General features: G+C 38.8%; 1 protein-coding gene across 14 annotated transcripts in view; it reads right to left on the bottom strand.

Moving 5' to 3' along the window:
* Positions 1–435: 435 nt before the first annotated feature.
* The window catches only part of Hmbox1 (homeobox containing 1), a 168,642-nt gene continuing 148,744 nt past the window's right edge, over positions 436–20,333 (bottom strand). For 2 of the 14 annotated variants that reach the window (XM_020157962.2, XM_074055260.1), the window contains 5 exons: positions 11,563–11,645; positions 9,880–9,975; positions 8,212–8,306; positions 7,898–7,969; positions 436–6,390 (listed from right to left, as the gene is read on the bottom strand). In XM_020157962.2, the coding sequence (XP_020013551.1) occupies positions 6,253–6,390; positions 7,898–7,969; positions 8,212–8,306; positions 9,880–9,975; positions 11,563–11,645 (484 nt within the window). In that variant the 3' untranslated portion in view covers positions 436–6,252. Of the gene's footprint in view, positions 6,391–7,024; positions 7,117–7,864; positions 7,970–8,211; positions 8,307–8,800; positions 8,906–9,879; positions 9,976–11,562; positions 11,646–20,333 lie in introns of those variants that run through there. The other 12 variants (XM_074055259.1, XM_020157963.2, XM_074055261.1 and 9 more) reach the window with 12 other exon arrangements.

Raw genomic sequence — 20,333 nt, 5'->3', positions numbered from 1 at the left:
GGATGTGAAAGAGGTTTCAAAGAATTTCTAAGTCAGATGGCGAGCAATAATCAAAGCCTTTCATTTTGGAGATGGAATAACTCCAAATCCTTTCCTCTCACTTAGGGAGAGCATGAATACCATGTCACAATTTTAGTTTACTGAGTTGCTGTTCCAAATGTTCTTGGGAGCATTAGTGCTAAAAGGGAACAAGGGATGGGAGCTCTGCTATTTTCAATCACATAAAGGACAGAAATCCTCTTAATTATGACCATGCCAATCTACATCCTGCTAAAACAGCTAATTACATGTCAGAGGACACTCAGTCACTCAGAACAATTGCCATTATATTTTTATATATTCATCCTATGCCACCCCCCTCAATTACCATGGTTACAATTTGAAAAGATTCAGCCAAACCTTCATTTGATCACAGCATACCAACATGAATTTGTGAGTTAATTATGGCTGTTCAGAGCCAGTCTTATTTAAAAGAGAAAGAAAAGGAACACGGAGCTAGGGGAACTGGCCTCCCAGGATTTCTCAAGTGCGCTGAGCTGCCCAACGCAAGCTACACTGAGTGCTCCACCACAGAGCACGCGGGACTGCTGCCCAGGTGGGGGCAAACCAACCTGAAAACCTGCTATGGAGCAGCGATGTCAGCAGAGGATAACGGGAGAGCCCTTCCTGCTTCTGTGTTCTTCTGTGTGTTGTCAGGGAGGGGTTTAAGGAGATAATGGGAGGGAATGCACATGGTAAATTCTCAAGTGATTTGAAAATGCTAGTCAGATTTCACTTGAATGACATCAACTAGACTTAGTTCTACTCAGATGTCAACAGTGATTTAAATAAATTAAAAAAAAGAAGCAGCAGCAGCTTGGGGACATGTACAGGATATACACATTTCTAATTCTAAAGCAACCACTATGTCAGTGAGATGAGAAGGGGTGCAGCAAATGTTCCCTCACTCTCTCCTTTCCTCTTTTATCTCTCCCCCTCTTGATTACAAAAGAAAACCAGCATTACAGGAAGCTGGATTTCTCATCTCCACCAAGAAAGAATAATGAAACAGATATGGAAAGATCTCAATTTACAAAGTTCCAGCTTTTGAAGGTGCACAGATATGAACAAAGCTGCATTTCTGAGAGGTGAGTCAGCCATCAGTCCTGTAGCTTCTCACTTTCAGTACAAAGGAAGGGCATTAAGAACAGTCTTTCTAAACATAACTCATTTGTGAGAGAGGTTTCTGACCTGTTGGTGTGATGTATCTCAAAAGCCTTTTCTACCGCCTTCATGTTAGTCCTCTTGAGTGGTAAGGAAACCTCTCTCCTTAAGTGATAGGCATCTTTGAAACAAGAGTTTATAATGAAGGAGACCACATACGAAAAAAAACACAAAGAACCTCTGCTCTGACAGCCTGTTACCATGAAATCTTTAGAAATAAGCTAGCCGTTCATAGTTGCCTCCCCTGGAAAGCTGCCTACTATCGTTATGGTGCCCCATCTTTACACAGGATAACTCAGGTTTTCCTAGGCAAGGTAAGTCAGATACTGTGGACATAAAGAAAGAGTAAGAGGGTTTTCAGGGCATACAGCTCAATTTGCCAAATTTAATATGGCTAGTCACCAAATCCTGAGTAAACATTCTTGCAATTTCAAGAACACACACAAAAAAGGAATGTTGCTTATGTGTAATACTCACCTCTGCCCAAGTGCATCCCTTTCACCCAAATCCCACCCTGCCCCCCAAAGATGCCACTAGTAGAGCTGGTCAATGTGCCCAACTTTCACTTGGGAAATCTTTACAAATAAATCCGGCTCAGTAAAGCTATAAATGGATTTGGCTGGTCTCAATGCAGCCCCAATAAATACAGTAGTAAAACATTACTAATAACCACAACAACAAAATGACAAAATCTATCACCACTCTGGTATAAGGTTTAAATCACAGAGATTAACACAGAAACCCATGCACAGCGTAGGAGGTCAGGGCTATTCAATGTAGCTAAGAGTGCTACTGAGGACACCATCACCAACTATAAGAAAAATTATTGCCTAAGAATTTGTTGAGACTCATGGGGAGACAAATAATACAGTTGCTCTCTGAACAAAATATGAAAAGCAATTTTAAAAGACAAGAGGCATGTGTTAAATGGGAGCAATGCTTCTAACCAAATCCTTCTTAAGATCAAAGACAAAGTAAAGACTTAAAGTTCACATTTTTAGGACAGGTGTGGATGATCATTTGTGCAAGGGGATTATTCTCATTGTTGTGGGACAGAGATGACGGGGCTGCTCAGTAGAGTGTGTAGGTGGTCATCACAGGAAGGAGTGTTTGTATTCAGAGATGGATCAAACCCAACTATTTTGCCTGCTGCCAAAAGTGAAAGAATTCCAGAAAAGTAAACTCAAGTTGAGGATGTAGTGGTGCAGCATAGAGAAAAATGGAAGAGGAGCTATTCAGAGATGGAAAAGTGGTGACAGGAGATTCCTGACTGAGTGAGAGTCTATTACACTTAGTTCCTGATGATTGGTATCCAAGGAGAGTTTCTAAAACCAAGATTTCCTAAAGACGGAGGACAAACACAGATAACTGAAATGATTTTATCAGTGAATTCTTCATGAGCTATCCCCTTCGAGGTAAAAATATATTTAGACTTCTGGATCTAAAATGGGTGTGGCTGAATCACAAATCTTTTGGGAACTAGAGCATTGGATTTGCATACCTTAGCATAAGTGAGCTTCTTCCTCACTTGCCTTCTCAGGGGTCACCTCTATTGAGCTGGGGTGAAAGGCACCTTAAAGGGGGCTCTCTGCCTCCCTGTGCCAGGTTCCCTCTTCCTGTGAAAAAACCTGTCTTAACGAGTATTCAATATGATGAGCTCTGCTGAAATGAACCAAAATGTCTACTTAGTATTGAATGGTATAGAAGGCTTCTGAGAAGAGTACACTGTATTGCTCTCTCCTGGCTTTCCTTTACTGGTAGGGGTATCTAAGACAGGCAGAAATCTCTTAGGATGGCCCATTTTTTAAACAGTCCTCATGTAAAGTATTTGAAGAAGAGTAGGAAACTTATCATCTGGCCACAGTAATTCAATTAAAGTATCTTTACAAAATAACAACAAACTATATGAGTACTCCCACACTTAAAAAGGTCTTCCTTGACCAGAGAGGAACCACCTCTGAAAGAGATCTCTGGGGCTTGAAGAAGTTTAGGAAGAGATGAGAGCAAGGACAGAGCAAGCAACAAGCACAGAAAGTGAGCTTTTAAGAGCCTGGCTCTTTTCCTTTTGGTAACAGGGCATTTTAGAGTTTCCATTTTAATACCACATCTAAAACCCGAAAAGGCTTAAGGAATAGATTTACCATCAAAGAGATGAGAAGCAAATATGGCAGCACCATGCACCATTACAAGAATTAAAGTGGTCTACTATGGACAACATAGTAGAATTGAACCTGTTAACAGCAGAAAGCCAATGAGAGATTTAAATCTTCACCCCAAAGAGAAAATTCTTACTGTTGGTGAAAAAGCACAAGTTCTATGGAAGGTTGTGGACCTGAAGGGAGGGTAGCAGCCTTCTCCAGCTAAAGGACTGGGGATGAGAGTCCACCACTTTCTGCCCAGCTCAGCACAGCGCAGCTCCACCACAACACTGCGCGTCCAGCACCAGCATGAGGCCTGCACCGATGCTGTCGCCCATATTCTCCAAGGCCTTTTCCATCCTTAAAGCTCTTAAAATGATCAAACATTTTAGCTTTTCTGTGGCAATTACAGAATATCTTTAGAGACTTCAGCTGTCTTAACAGTTTGAGTCTATTCCTTTAAAACATCTAGCAAGAACAAATGACACTAAGAATCCAATCATAAAGAAGCTATCAGTTATAATAATCTCCTTACAATAAATCATGGATGTGGCTTCTCAGAGAATGTTTTTTCTTTCTCTCCTTGTTCTTTCTGATTCAACTGAGCACATAAGCAGACAAAATTCCACCAAAACGGAAAGACAGTATTTCTTCTAAGTAAAATAACATGAAAGAAATATAATTTCCTAATTAAAACAAAAAGTAAAATAAACCAAGGAAGAATATGAGTGTGCGTGGGGGGGGGGGCGGGGCTATTCCTGAGAATAACAAATGCTACTCTTGAATTTGTTGACTCAAGTAATACAGAAAGACCAAGAAGACTGCTTCATTTTACTTCAATTCTTAGAAGCTGGGAAAAATGCATACATTTCCCCCCATGAAATTCATGGACACCAGCAGGACCAAACCCTGCCTATGGTTCTTCAAAGTCACACGTGTAGGTAAGGTGGCATCCTCATGCCCTCTCAAAGACTTCTCCTTACACTCACGCAAGCAGGATTCACAGCTATGGGGGTGATCTTGTGTGTGCAGTAAGACCAGCTAGAAACTGGCAGATATTCAATATTCTGCAAATGAGAAAGGGAAATAAGGAAGGTCAGTAAGTCAGTCTCTCTCTCTCTCTGAATAGTTTTTAAACTTGAATACATTTGGTGGGGGAGGGGTGAAGAAGACAAGAAATGGCACCTTAGTTCCATCTTAGAAATCGTTTCAGGTAATGGACAGAAAGACAGAAGCCCTGTTCAACTACCTGCCCCTCATTCCCCTTTAAACAAGGCTTCATTAGACATACGAAGATGAGGCAGAAAACGCATAGCCGGGGTGCCTCTTTCAGATGCACACTATGCTGCTACACTGAAGGCTGTTTCTTCTTACCCACAGTGACAGTGTATCATTTAATCAGGTAGCCAGGAGATCATTTTCATACAAGGCCAGCGAATGTAATTTTCTTTGATGCATGAATAGTTCATCATTTCGCTACTAGATGACAAGGTGATCACAAGGTGACTTTATAACGCAAGTTCATTGTTTGGTATTTTGAGTTCTCAAAATGAAAAAAAGATTTATCAAATATAAATATCTTTAAAAAGTAACAAAAGTGCTACATATGTGATCAAGGAAAAAAATTCCATTAGTTACTGCCGCTTAAAGTAGATTAAACTTTACAAATATTACCACATCCATTATCAATATGGCTTCCAATTATTAAATAAATTGCCTGCAGCAATATAGCTTTTCACACCTCTACAAGGACAGAGCAAAGAGAACGAGAAAGCAGTCGCATCCCATTGTGTTCCGCACACCCACAAGGTAAGTGGTAAATGTCCCCTGCTTTTTTCTGCTCCTATTTAGGCAAGTATTTGCATCAGTGATAAGTCAGCAGGATCCCCTCAAAGTCCTCTCTCAGCTCCGAGGGGGCTTCAGGTAATGGGTACAAAGACTGTTCTTTCACTCATTTTCAACCTCAGCTCTGTTCTTAACAGACTTTTTGTTGGTAGCATGGAAAAGGGGACACTGACAGGAGGCAAAGACACCTTCCATGGTAACTCCAGGACTTTTCCATGCAGGCACTGACTGTGCCACGGAATGTACAGTGGTTCTGAGAACTGGTCTTAGCATCCATTTAGACATTCAGCTTATACTTTTTTCCAATGCTCACAAGCTGGGTTTTTTTTTTTTTAAATAACTTGTTTTTTGTCTTTTTGTTTTGAATCATGGTCCCAAAGTCAGAAGGCAGTATTTTATCTACTAAGTCATACAGCTTGTGAGAGGAAAGGATGTCTGTTGTCAGGCATGTTAACATAAACCAAAATCTGAGATCGAGTTTCCACTGACATAGCACAGCACCCAAAGAAGTATAGTCTAGCCACAGTGTGACTATGAGGCACGACTTATTGCAGCTGAATCAGTGATTCTCATGCTGAGAAGGGGTTCTAGTGTTCCTTTCACTCTATGGATACTCCCCAAATGGTTTCTGTCAATCCTGTGCCACTACCTCAGCTTGCATCCTATCAGTCTTGGGGCAGGAAAATGGGGTTGAGACTAGTGTTACATGAATCTAAAGGTACCCAAGATTTTACACATAGCCTAATATTTGAGAACTGAGGGTTATCTAAATACCTGGAAGCACTTTCTTGGAATGCTAAGACGGAGCAGCAAGATTTTCTAGCCTCAGGGGCTTGGGAGAGGGAAGTCTGGTTGGTTGGTTACTACTTACTGGGAATTTAATACTGAGAGAGTATATGCAAAGGCTGAGGGCACCATGCCATCTTCACAGAACAAGACCCTAACGGCTACCTGACATACAAGAAACTGCAAGTTATACTGTAAGAACACATGTTAAGGACCGAGGAAAGTCTGCTAAGGTGCTACGTCTAAACTAAGTTAACTTGTCACATTTAACCCTCCCTGATCAGTCATCATCCAGGGCCTCTGTCTTGATTTCGCTGGCTCCTTGTCGGGCCAATGCCAAGATAGTATGGTTGACTGCTGCCATCTCCACAGCTAATGAGATGGGGTCTTGGTGGTCACTATGGCTCGTGCTGTCATCCTAGATATGCAGAAATAAGAAATGCATGTTATCAGGGGGTTAGTGCAATTCTCTAGGTCACAGAAAGGCATGCAGGGGGAAGGGGAGGCAGAACATCTATGGAGGAAATGGTCAGGAGCATCTTGTGATAGAGGTGAATTGTATTTAAGTAGACACTGAATGGATATAGGTCCAGAGACACCCAGGTGACATTTTTATGACTTAAAAAAAAAAAAGAACTAAAAATGATTTTTCTGAGAATTTTATTAATTTTATCAAAAATATTGCCGGTGGTCATCAAACCTTCAGTGATTGATGGAAAACCATTAATTTGGGTCTTACTGTTTGCAACAGATACAACACTAATCATTGAAGGCTATGCTGGTGAGCTATTAAATTCATGGTGTTTCTCAAGTGAACTAAGAAACAAGACAAAACTTAAAACTTCAGGCATTGACATCTTACAGATGAAGTGCTGCTTCCTGGGGTGGCACTCTCCTGCTGGAGAGAGCTGAGTGAAGGGAGCACGGGTGTCTTATTTAGAGCTAGAGTGAAGCTCTCCACCCTTCAAACTCCTCACGTTAGACAATAAAGTTGTGAAGGATGCATGTCAGGCACTGAAGACGGAGTCACAAATAAGGGGTACATTTCTCACCTGTCACATCTTCAGGGAAACTCTATCACAGGACTTTGGAAAGGGTAAGTCCCTTGGGGAAAAAAGCATGGGATGTGCTGCCCTCAGGGCATCTGCAAAAAAAGATGGAAATGATCCATCTATATTGGTCAACTGAAGAGCAACAGGAATGTTTCTTTCCAGTTAGAAAGACTTACAGAACAGTCTCCTGAGGAAAAGGTGGGGCTATGATTTGGAGTCCTAATGGAAGAAAAGGTAACCCTTGGGACATGACAGTTTCATTTTGATTTTCACAGATTAGGGATCTGCACAGAATCAAACACTCTTGGAATGTCTAGGCTCAGGCTGGCAAAAGGAGGCTGTAAAGTGAAAGAACACAATGGATTCTATGTTTATGAACTGGCTGAGAGGCAAGGAAAACCGCCACAGGAAAGGGCAAACATTTTCTTGCTGGGGTCTAAGAAAAGGGACCATATGTTCTCTGCATTTTCCAAATGGAAATGAAACCTAAATCCTATTAAAATTTTCTGAAGTCTGTTAACATATGTGGGGGGAACTCCCACATCATTCCATGCAGTGGCTACAATTAAATACATTTTCCCCCAAGCAATGCAGAATAACCAGGATGAGATGAGAAGACATGCAGGTATTGCACTTATGAGAGGATGTGTGTGTCAATGTGCCAGAGATCTGGAAGAAGCACTCCTCTGGGCACAAGGGTTCCCACTGCAATAGGGCCAGAGTGGGTGGGGCCTTCCGTTGTGCCCTGCATTGGTATATGTTTAGGCACGGGTCACAGCTGCCCAGTTGCCCCTAGTACTTCTCAAACACTGAGTGCGTGTGGTGAATGGTGTAACTTGCTTGTTTGGGTCAGATCCTCCTCTCTTCTTCTACCTTCTCTGCTTCTCTGCCTCCCTCTGAACTTCTTCCCTCCTCCTCCTCCCCATTGCGTACTTGCCAAGTATCCTGTTGTATGACAATAAATCCGTGTGGGTGAATAGCGATTTCTCACAAATTCAACAGGACAACTGAATCTTACCACATTCCTTTTAAATCACATGAAAATCTAACTCGACACATGACAGAGTGGAGGGACACTGACTGCTTCCCCTCCCCCACCCCATACAACCACACCCACGGACTTGAGTAGTCAAACCATCCCACTGCTCAGTAACCAGGAACCTTAGCCCAGCTGCCCTGCTGCCCACCTGCTCGGAGTAGTCATTCCCATCGACATCATCACTGTTAGAATGGCCTCCTGGACTCTGTACATCTATCCCATGACTCTCCAGGATTGCTGCTTCTTCGAAAAAAGCAAATAGATCCCTAAATTATCTGTTGCCTTATCATAATGGTTGAAACACAACTTTTGTGTTAAGGAAATTAGAATGTAATTAAATAAGAATCTACATTCCTCATGTTTTGTTTCTGTTAAACTGCAAATGAATGAAATTAACCAAGTGCAGCTCAGAGAGGTACACATTTGCCATTCTGTGCACATTAAATTGTACCACCTTAACTATAAAATCTGCTAAGTATTCACTAGTTCTCCTGCCTTAGATTTCCATAAAGCATCTGAGGACTGGAATGATGAATAAGAAGTATATTTATAAATGAAATGAGATTTTATTTATTTATTTATTTATTTATTTATTTATTTATTTATTTATTTATTTTTGCAGTGCTGGGGATCAAACTCAGTGCCTCTTTATTACTTAGCTACATCCCAGCTCAAAATGCAGTTTTAGAAACTTAAAACTAATCCCCTACCCCATCTCATTAACTCAAATTTCCTACTTTTCTGTTGTGGCTTTGAAGCGGGGAAAATCCTTCATTTCTTCCTTTTGTATTTGAAAAGATAGCCCGTATCCCCCGGCAGTTTCACCATTTTCTTCCCCTGAGCTTTATCAAGAAATAATTGACAAATGAAAATTTTATATATATATATATATATGGTATGTAATGTGATTTACTGAGCTATTTATACATTCTGAAGTGATTAAATCCAGAATTTCAATGACTTAAATGCCTGTATTTTGCTGTATTCTTGTCTTTTAAGTCTCTCGCATCCTGTTTCTATCAATCAGGTGTTTGCTAATGTCTAAGTCACAGCCCAGCAATCACAAATAAACTGTGGTATCTCAATTCTTCTTTCAAGACCCTACAAGTATTTTTAACATGTGCCGCAGGAGTAATAAACGCTCAGGGACCACTTAAGTCTATATTCTAGAACATTAAGAACAAGTAATTTTATAAATAACAATGTCATTCTTATAATACAAATAGTGCAAATAATGTTAACTTTGAATTATTTAAAATGAAGAAAAACGTAAGGGTGACTCTTGTTAGACTTAAAAGTTAGGATCATTTATGAAAGAACAAGGAAAGCATGAGCAGATGTACTTCTCTCAAAATGAAAGCAAATTTTGAGAACAAATAAAGTAGAAAAGCAACGCTGGAGGTTTTACTAATGCCTGAACTGTTCCCAGCTAGGACTGTCCAAGTTTTTTTCTTAAAAGCTGCATAATGAACTCCAGCACTATTGTATTTTAAGGACATAAAACACTCATGGAAAATTTTTGATAAGTCAAAATTATAAATTAAGGACTAGTAGTTTGTTTTCAAATGTTTAGCCTAATATTTCAAATATCACTTAATTGGTCAAAATTATATCTACAGTTTAAACTTTAAGGTGAACACTTATTGCTGAAAGTGGTATACAGTTTAATTTAAAATTTATAAACATAAAATTTCTTTATAGTATCAAAAAAGTTAGGATCATTTAGACGCATAGTTCTTAAGCTGAAGTTACTCTTAAAATAAACACAACACTTGTAACTTTCCTATAAGAGAAAGCAGCCTCTCTGATACATTACCGATATTGGCTCTCCTCTTGATCTCCTTCCGTCTATTAGCAAACCAATTATACACTTTCAGGGAGGTAACACGTTCCAGATCAGACAGTTTTTTGCCTGTGAATGCATGCAATAAAATTCAGATAATTTGCATCTGAGACCCAACGATGAGCCAGTTTTAAAAGATAACACTTGTTTTTCAAAAGTTGCTTTTGATTCTATTTATTGAAATAACAGAGGCAGGGGAATTTTTTAAAGCATTACTTAGTACTGTGCACACACCCAAATTATTACTGAATGAATAAACAAAACTAGCACACAATATTCTTCAATATAGAAAGCCATATTCAATATTAGAGAATTCTACAATTTTTACCAGGGTGTTGGATCCAAGTTCCCATGATATCACCATGTAGGCTTCATTTAATTAGCATCATTCTAGAGAGGTAAGTTCTTCTTTATCAAGTAACAGAAATTTGCTTACATCTGTAAGACCTTATGTTAACTATTTTTTTTTCTGTGGTACTGTGGTTTGAACTCAGGGCCTCATGCTTGCTTAGCGGGTGCTCTACCACTTGAGCACGCTACCAGCCCATTTATCTTATAACACAGATGATATGACACATGTTTTCTTGAAGGCTAAAAGCCACTGTGACAATTATTGTGACTATACTGGAATACACAGTACCATGCCAGTTGCATTTTAGATTTACTATCTTCTTTGCTGTAAAAGGATATTTCCTATGGAGAGCCCCAGCCTTGCCAATGAGGACCCACCTGTACCATTCCCTCCTCTCCTGTTCTTTTCTCTTTTGCAGCTTTTAATTCACAGTGGGTAGAGAAACCAAACAGATTTGTTAGGGTCTTGATGATATGGGAGAAAAGTGTTTTCCAGGGACAGTTCAACTTCCTGAACAGTGTTAGCTGTATCTGGGGCTTGCAGAAACAGGGTAAAGACTTCTCTCACTTAGGTGTTTGTAGGGTCAATGTTGCTAGAAGTATGGTTTCTAGATATAGGAGAATAAATTACTATTTCATTACTATAAAGCACAGATAGTTTTGCATATAGTCTTTAATGTCCAAACAGAAATCAATCAATCATCTTAACTGAGAATGATTTCTAGCAACAAAGTCTATAAAATGTGAAATAATATTTAAGCACATGGAATAAAATAAATAAAATACATATAAAGTATTTAAGTGGCTCTGCTGACTTACACAGGAACAAGACTTCAAAATAGTATTACCTAAATTTTTCTAGCTAAGCAGAAGTCATCCCAATGTGGGCAATAGACAGGAGTCAACTTCAAAAATCTTTTCCCCGAAAGGAATACAGAATCACACAATTTATAAAATTGTAAAAAACATCTATTTGATCTTTTTATTAACAAAACTTGCTTAACTATTTCAAACTCAAAACTATTTTGGAATTGATATAATTATAATTTTTTAGAAAAAAGCAATCTATACATTAAAGTACTCAAGTACTCAAATCTCTGTGGAAACTTCAATGTGAATGCCCATTTGCTTTTTGATGCCATCATAATATCTTTGAGAAATGCTGCTGGGACAGGGCAGTGACCTACAGGAGAGAGTAGGCTACACGGACAGCTCCAGCTTGGAATGCGTATGAGACTTAGTGTTCTAAATGCTGAACACAGCCGGGAGCAATGCCACAGAGCAGAGCTGTGCTTGCCTCCTTACCTGGCTTTTGTATAACTGCATTGCAAGCATTTGCAATTTCTTCCCTCTTGGCTTCATCTGGGTATTGATTCTCATTGAAGTAACTGCAGAGGCAACCAATAAAGACATACTTTTCACTTTTTAAAATGCCCTCTCATTGAAACACCAACTTACTATAAAATACGTTCTTTAAGATGTAACATGCAAGTGTGCAGTCCAGGTTTTTCAGCAGGATTTTCTGTAGGATACAAATGGTCTCTTTGGTGCTGTTCAATATGATAAACCACTACTCACATATGGCTCCTGAGCACTTGAGATGAGTCTAAGGTAAGGAACAGACTTTTAACTTTAACTAACTTGCATTTAAATAGCTAACATGTGATTAGTGGCTATTATGTGCACAGCACAGGACTACACACCACTGTGTTTCATTATAAGATGTCATTGATATACAAGTTATTTTTGATATGTATGACTGAGTAAAGTCACAAAGTCATGATACTCTGATAACAACAGGGCTATTTTTTCGGGTCATGCTGTTTGTGGAAGTAAAAAGTTGGAAATTACCCAATTGTTCATTAACAGGAAAATGGCAGAACAAATTATGGGCCATGTATATTTAGACAAAGCTATTTAAAAATGACTAGGAAAAAACTAAATTAGAGCTCTGTCCATTGACCTGGACAGATGTTTTATGACATATTCTTAAGTGGGAAAAACAATCTGAAGAATAATATGCATGCAAAAATACCATTATAGATTTAAAAAATGTCTATGTGTGCACCAGCTTGCATGGATTAAGGCCAGAAGGGCACACATCAGGTTGAAAATACTGATTACTCATTGTGGGGGAAGAGGCTTAGTTAGTTTATATTTTTTTCTTTTAAAGTATAAAGTGGGAGAGTAGAGTCCCCAGAGTTGTGGGGGACAGCTCCCAAGGTGCCCCTATATTTCTCATGTTTAAAAAAACAGATAGTGAATTATTTTTGTTCAATAGCACTCTAAAAAATTGGGTTTGCTGAACCCATTCCTTCACGAGAATTATCATCTATGATCTTAAAAAAAGAAAAAAAGGATTTTCATGCTCTGATCCTAGAAATGGATTCTAGGATCCATTCTAGAATGGATTCCTTCATCCTGAGGAACTTCCCAAGTCACTATGCTCACAAGTACTCCATTTCCACACTTTCCATGGCCTTCATCTCTGCTCCACTTCTGCTGTCCACTTTGGATTATGTCTATGAACCAGCACCACAGCCATCACCTGGAGCTCTTTAGAAAGCAGGTTCTCAGACCCATCTCAGACTTATTAGATCAGAATCTGAACTTTTGACGAGACAGCCAGGTGACCTGTATGTACAGTAACATCCAAGATATACCAGTTGCTTCAATCACTGAAAATTCAACAAGGATACTAAATACCTATCATGTGCTTGTCACAGTGGGTAAAGAAAGGAATCAGAGTTTTGGACTTCAAAGAGTTCACAATCTATTGGAAAGAGACATATACATAAAAATACTTGTGGTAAAAAGCCATAGGATTTGTGGACAGTAATGTGGTATGCTCAGTGTTGTGGGAAGGAGCCTAGAAAGATATCTCAGACAAGTGCTGTCTGAGTAGAGTCTTAAGGATGGGCAGGAGGGTGCAATGCCAAGAAGCAGAGGAACAGTATTTCATACAAAAGGGAACAACAGCATGTGCAAAGGCAAGACAGTAGATAAAAGTCTTGAGGATCATCCTGACCAGTATAGAACATGGTGTTCATTCAAGAAAATGATATCAGCCTGGAAAGGTGAAATGGGTCAGTGTGTGTGATGAGCCCTCTAGTAAGTAAAGCCTTTATTCAGGGAGTCTGTGAGGTTTTCAAACTACATGGAGCTATACTCCCCTCTGTGCTTTAGAAAGAGAGCACATCTTCATCTTCAATGCTCACAATCCTACCTACACAATCTTAAATTCTGAATTTCCCTAATCAACATTCTATTTACCTACTCTTCAAATAATTCTTTTCTTCTTTATAATCTCTAGTCCCTTACCACCCCCCCCCCTTGAAAAAAAAACTGCTTTTATCTATTACTCCTTCTCTGGCCTCACCTCTCATTTCTTGCCTGAACTTCATGGCAAATCAACAATATCCCTGAGAAGAACCTTGGATTGTTGAGCTTTTCTGCCCTTCTACCATACCTGTAGAAAGCAATCTCCTACCCTGTAGAAAGCACCTTCCATTTTCCTTCCATCCTTCTCTCAGGGTACCAAGTGTTCCTGGACAAAGTCATAAAATAGGGGCAATTGGTTTCTTTATAAATCTTTGCTTTCCAATTTGAACTGGGCCACTTGATTCTTCTGATGTGAATTTTTTCACATCCTGCCTTTCATGCCTTACCTGAAACTTTTTCACTCTGAAGTCCCAAACTCTCAAACCCACCACTGTCACTTTTTTTTGAAGATGACTTTGCCTTTGCTTTTACCAAGATGGATGTTATTTAATATTAGTTAGATTAATGCTTCAGCTTCTCAACTTCTAAACTCCTCTTGATCATTATTCCATTCTTTGTCTTGTGGCAGAGAAAAATGTATACTGTCCTCCTTTTTAAGGTCAACTTCTCTACCTTTGTCTTTCTTTCCTTTTTGATACTGAGGCTTGAACTTAGGGCCTCACTTGAGCTATGCTTCAGTTCTTTTGATTTTTAGTTTGCTTTTCAGACAGGGTCTCCAGTTTTTGCCTAGACTGGCCTTAGACCATGACACTTCTGCTGCCTCTTGAGTACTGGAATAATAGGTGTGCACTACCATGTCTGGCCTCCACTTGTCTCTGATCTCATCCTCCTTTGTTCCATCTTTTTCACGTTTCCTTTCTTTGTTGCATACCCAGGTTTTCTCTGTGTCAGTGCAGTGACCCTAGTTCACTGATTGTCTGATGCCCATTTCTTCACTATTGTGTTCTCTGAAATCAGGATGTATTTTACAACTGGTAGTTGTTTTAAAACTAATTGACAGTGTTTTTTCTCACAGGCATGTAAAGTAAGGGGTATATTACAATCAATGCATTGTTACATTGGATGGAATATAGTAGCTGCTAAGACCTAAAGTCCCACTATGGTAACTTTTCATCCAAATGACTGTGGAGAGATGTTCAGTCTTCCCATATACTCTGCAAATTTAGCTGTTGCTACTCCCACATATGTATGCTACAGTCTAGGAAAATGCAATACCATTCTAAACTCTGCATCTCTGTGCCTTTCTCCTGCCAGTATATCTGCATTTTGTGTCTCCCCCGCCCCCCCGAATCTAAATCTTATCTATCTTTCAGGGTATAGTGCAAATATTACCTCTTGGCCAGTCAAATGAATTTTATTTACCTTATGAGTCCCACATCATCTCATCTATTCTTCCCTTGCTTCTCTTTCATCTTGTATTATAATTATTATTGTATATATCTCTCTCTCACTACACAGAAAACTACCAGGCCAGGGGGCATCTGACTCAACCTCATCCACATTTCTCATTGTTAGTGCTGACAAAGTGATAATGCTGAACAAAGTCACCATCAACCCAGGGTGGAGGACTCTAAAAGAAATGGGTATCATGAGACAAGGTACAGAGTTATTCCAAAACAGATCTTAAAAGGATACATACTAAACTGTTAAAAATCATTATCTGTAGGGAGCAAGAATAATGGGGTAGGGGGCAATAGGTGGCACTTAAGATTGACTTTCACATTTTTCATATACTTCTCTGTTGAATTTCTGAAATGAGCACATGCTATTTTTTTCCTTAAATTTCTCTGTAATAAAAGAACTTTGGGGAAATGTACAGTTCAGCCTTACTGCTGAGTTCTAGTGAACATTCAAAGAACTAATACCAATTCTTCTTAATCTATTCCAAAAATTTGAAGAGGAAGGACTTCTTCTAAAACTCACTATACAAAACCAGTATTATCCTGTATGATACCAAAGCCAGAAAAGTACACTACAAAAAAAAAAAATCATAGGCCAATACCCTTGACGATCATAAATGCAAAACTTTTCAACAAAATACTAGCAAAATGAATCTAAAAGTACATTAAAAAGATTATTCAGCATGATCAAGTAGGAGTCATCCTATGAATGCAAGAATAGTTCAACATACATAGATCAGTAAGTATGATACAACCCATCAACAGAAAGAAGGACAAAAATCATGATTATCTCATAAGATACAGAAAAAAGATGTTCATAAAATTCAACATCCCTTCATGAAAAAAGCTCTGAACAAATTAGGCACAGAAGGAATATACCTCAACATCATAATATGGACCAATTCGAATTTAATGTCAACTAAAATCCACTCAGTCTTTTCCATATGTACTTCTATATGTACCAGGAGAACCTGGTAACTGCTCAGAAAAGAAAAGCATCAAAGAAGAAAATAACTGTTTTCTAGCTAACTCACAAAAGGAGGTATATAAACTCAAGGAATCTGCTGCATAGCAGATGCTCAATAAGGGGCTGGAGGGCTTTCTCAAGTGGTAGAGAATTTGCTTAGCTTAACTCAAGGCCCTGAGAAGGAGTGAAACTCAGTATCTTTTGATCTATAAATGATTGAACAAATGAATACATTTAGGGAAAAATGAAGGAAAAAAATTTAAGTGAAACATAGGAAATAGTGGTTCCAGTTAAGGTTTTTGGTGAAGCATAGAATAATCGTTCAGGAGAAGACAGTAGGGATCTCATCATGCTGTACAACGTCTTCTCTAGGTAATGTCTGGTGATTTTAGCCTCAGATATAGCTGAATTTATATCAGAATAATGTTTATTTTTAATTACTATAACCAAACTGGACTATCAATGAAGTTGGAAAGTAGGTCTAATTACTCTGATTTTGGACATAATTAATCATTCATTTAATCATCCAAAAATATTGACTCCTACTTTATATAAGGCAATTGACTAAAGGGTAGCAAAGATGAACCAGGCAAAACTTCCTAGTGTAGTCACCAGGAACACATTACTTATAGAGAGTCACATTACTTATAGAGAATACAGTAAGTTCTATGGTAGCAGACAGGACTTGGTATTTGGGCAGGGTCTTGAAGAAAGAACAAAGGTTTTCAGCACAGGGAAGGGGAATACAGTGAAATAATGTAAGGTAAGAGAAAAAATTTGTTCAAAGGAAAGGAACCATGAGAAAACTTATTATATTCTGAGATTGGGAAGGAGTTCAATATAGCTAGAATGTATGGTGCATGAGATGGGGGTAGTTGTGGATCAAATTGGAGGAAAAGATTGGGTTTAGATATTTAAGAGTACGGAGTTAAATTTTTAGTCAACTGGGAGCAATGGCTTAAAGCAGGGATATTTGAGGATCAAAAATATCTTATAGGGTAACACCTCTGCTAATACTAGAGGCAGAAGTCAGGCAGCTATGGCAACAGCTTGGGAAAGGGCCTGAAGTAGGTTAAGGCATGGATATACAGGAGTTGAAACACCAGAATGGAACTAAAATGTCTTTAAGACAGTCCCTGAAATAGCATGCGCTATTTGTTATTTACCTCCCAGCATTTTAATCTTCAGATTATTTCAAAGGAAAATATATTTCTATTGTTACCAGGTAGATAAATTGTGGGAGAGCATGGCTATTAGTTTCTAAAAGAGATTGGTTTCTAAAATGAAACTCTGGAGCCCAAAATATACTTGTATTTCATATAAGAATGTTTACAGCACTAGACATTTTCTCGAAAAGGGAAAGAAATGTAAACAGAAATCTATAGGCAGCAATTAAAAAGTGATAAAATAGATCCTGAGGGCACAACACTTTTATTGACAAAGGGCAGTCAGCTAAATGATACTAGTGACTATCTCCAGAGAAAAGCCAAGTGATCATCTTGTTGGATAATGACAGCAAAGAATTAAAATGAAAAGTGGCAAAATAATTTACATAAGATGAGAACTCATAAGCTAGTAACAAATGGAAATGTCCTTGAAGCACTTGCTCTTCAATAACACAGAAGTCTATAAAACTTGCAGCCAGAAAATTCTGCCTTTTGTGTCTTTGGTGAACATGTAGGAAAGACAGGCTAACTCTAAGTAAGGGATAATGCCATGGACAGGAACATGTTCCTCTTGCTATTATGCAAACTATCTGTGCGTAAGAGATTTTTTTAATCTCACCACTTTAGTTATCCAAAACAAGCTTTCAGGATTGGCAGACACTTCCTATTATCTACAATTCGTGTGTATCTCTTCGTCACTATGTAACATTAATGGGCAGTGGGCAGGAAAGGTCTGCTTTCAGAAGCAAAGAGAATAACGTAAATCAACATACTCTGGAACCTAACTGTCCCATCTCCTATTGGCGAACATTTATGTGTGAAATGTTCTTCAGCATTAAGCAAAACAATTTAATATTTTTCCTTTCCTCATCTTTCTTTGTTTTTACACAAGGGGAGGAGTGAAGTAGAGCTAATCCATAAAGGCCTAAGGAACATTCTCCATTTACTTATAGACCAGAAGAGTGATAGTCTTTTATCTAAAGATATCAAAGTCCCTCTAATACTAATTACACCTTAAAATACTTCTGTGAAGCAGTCAGGGACCAACTAGTTAAAGGGCATAGCGAGATATCAGCTGTGCACATGACTCTTTATCACTGAATTTGGACTCTAGGATAATTAGGGACCTTGAAGTTTACTCCCTGATCAACCTCCTCATTTGAAATGCGGACAAGGCAAGCTCATTCTCCAAGGTTACAGAGCCGGCTAGCATCAGAGCCTCTTCCCATGCTCTCACTACTACTTGCTAAGTATAGGAGCTGCATGATCACTCCGCTCCCCCGAACTCAAAATATGACCTTATGTGAAGACAGGATATCTGTGATGCAATCATGGTAAGAATGAAGATGAGATCACACTGGGCCCTAAAACCAGTGTGATTTTATCCTTGTAAGAGGAGCTGAAAGTGTACCTCAGTGATAAGTGTGTGCTTAGCATGCACAAGACCCTGAGTTCATTCTCCAGCACCCCACCCCACACACACTCACTCACACATACACAGACACACACACACTAATAAGAGCATCTTTACTAAAGAGAAATGAACTGACAAAACATTGAGAAGCCAAAGGTGGTGTAAGGCAGGCACTGAAGTAATGTATCTGCCAGGTATGGAGCTGATTGCCAGTAACTTCCAGAAACCAGAAGGGAGGCACAGGGTGAAGTAGGGGTAGGGGTTCTCCCTGAGAGCATCCAGAAGGAGCCAACCTTGCTGACACTTTCACTTTTTATTTCTGATCTCTGGAACTGTGTGAGAATAAATTTCTGTTGTTTTAGATAGTCCAACTTGTGGTCTTTTCTCCCTGGCCTACAGCTGTTTCTTTTCTTCCTTCCTTCTTTCTTCTTCTTCTTTTTTTTTTATTCCAGTACTGGGGCTTGAACTCAGGGCCTACACCTTCAGCCACTCTATTGGCCCTTTTTTTGTGAAGGGCTTTTTTGGGATAAGATTTTGCGAACAATTTGCCTAGGTTGGCTTCAAACTGTGGTGGTCCTGAGTAACTAAGATAACAGGTGTAAGCAACCAGCACCCCGTTTTCCTTCCTTCCTTTCTTTTTTGAGATGGTTCTTGCTATGTAGTCCAGACTGGCCTGAACTCAAGATCCTCCTGCCATGGAACCTTCTCCAAAATAGATCATATCCTAGGGCACAAAGCAAGCCTCAACAAATATAAGAAAATAGAAATAATACCGTGCATACTATCTGATCACAATGCAGTAAAAGTAGAACTCAACAACAAAAGTAAAGACAAAAAACATGCAAACAGCTGGAAACTGAGTAACTCATTACTTAATGAACAATGGGTCATCGAAGCAATAAAAGAGGAAATTAAAAAGTTCCTGGAAGTCAATGAAAATGAAAACACAACCTACCGGAACCTATGGGACACAGCTAAGGCAGTCCTGAGAGGAAAGTTTATAGCCATGAGTGCATACATTAAAAAGATTGAAAGATCCCAAATCAATGACCTAATGATACATCTCAAACTCCTAGAAAAACAAGAACAACCAAATCCCAAAACAAATAGGAGAGAAATAATAAAAGTAAGAGCTGAAATCAACAAAATAGAAACCAAAAAAAAAAAAAACCATACAAAGAATTAATGAAACAAAAAGTTGGTTCTTTGAAAAAATAAACAAGATTGATAGACCTCTGGCAAACCTGACTAAAATGAGGAGAAAAAACCCCAAATTAGTAGAATCAGGAACGCAAAAGGGGAGATAATAACAAACACCATGGAAGTCCAGGAAATCATCAGAACTACGTTGAGAACCTATATTCAAATAAATTTGAAACTCTTAAAAGAAGTGGACAGATTTCTAGATACATATGATCATCCAAAACTGAACCAAGAGGATAATAATCACCTGAATCGACCTATAACACAAAATGAAACTGAAGCAGCAATCAAGAGTCTCCCCAAAAAGAAAAGTCCAGGACCTGATGGATTCTCTGCTGAATTCTATCAGACCTTTAAAGAAGAACTGATACCAACCCTCCTTAAACTGTTCCACGAAATAGAAAGGGAAGGAAAACTGCCAAACACATTTTATGAAGCCAGTATTACACTTATCCCAAAACCAGGCAAAGACACCTCCAAAAAGGAAAACTATAGGCCAATCTCCTTAATGAACACTGACGCAAAAATCCTCAACAAAATAATGGCAAACCGAATTCAACAACACATCAAAAAGATTATTCACCACGACCAAGTAGGCTTCATCCCAGGGATGCAGGGGTGATTCAACATACGAAAATCAATAA

Source organism: Castor canadensis, chromosome 14 (assembly GCF_047511655.1).
Source record: "Castor canadensis chromosome 14, mCasCan1.hap1v2, whole genome shotgun sequence".
Lineage (NCBI taxonomy): Eukaryota > Metazoa > Chordata > Mammalia > Rodentia > Castoridae > Castor > Castor canadensis.
This window is presented reverse-complemented; position numbering and strand designations above follow the sequence as displayed.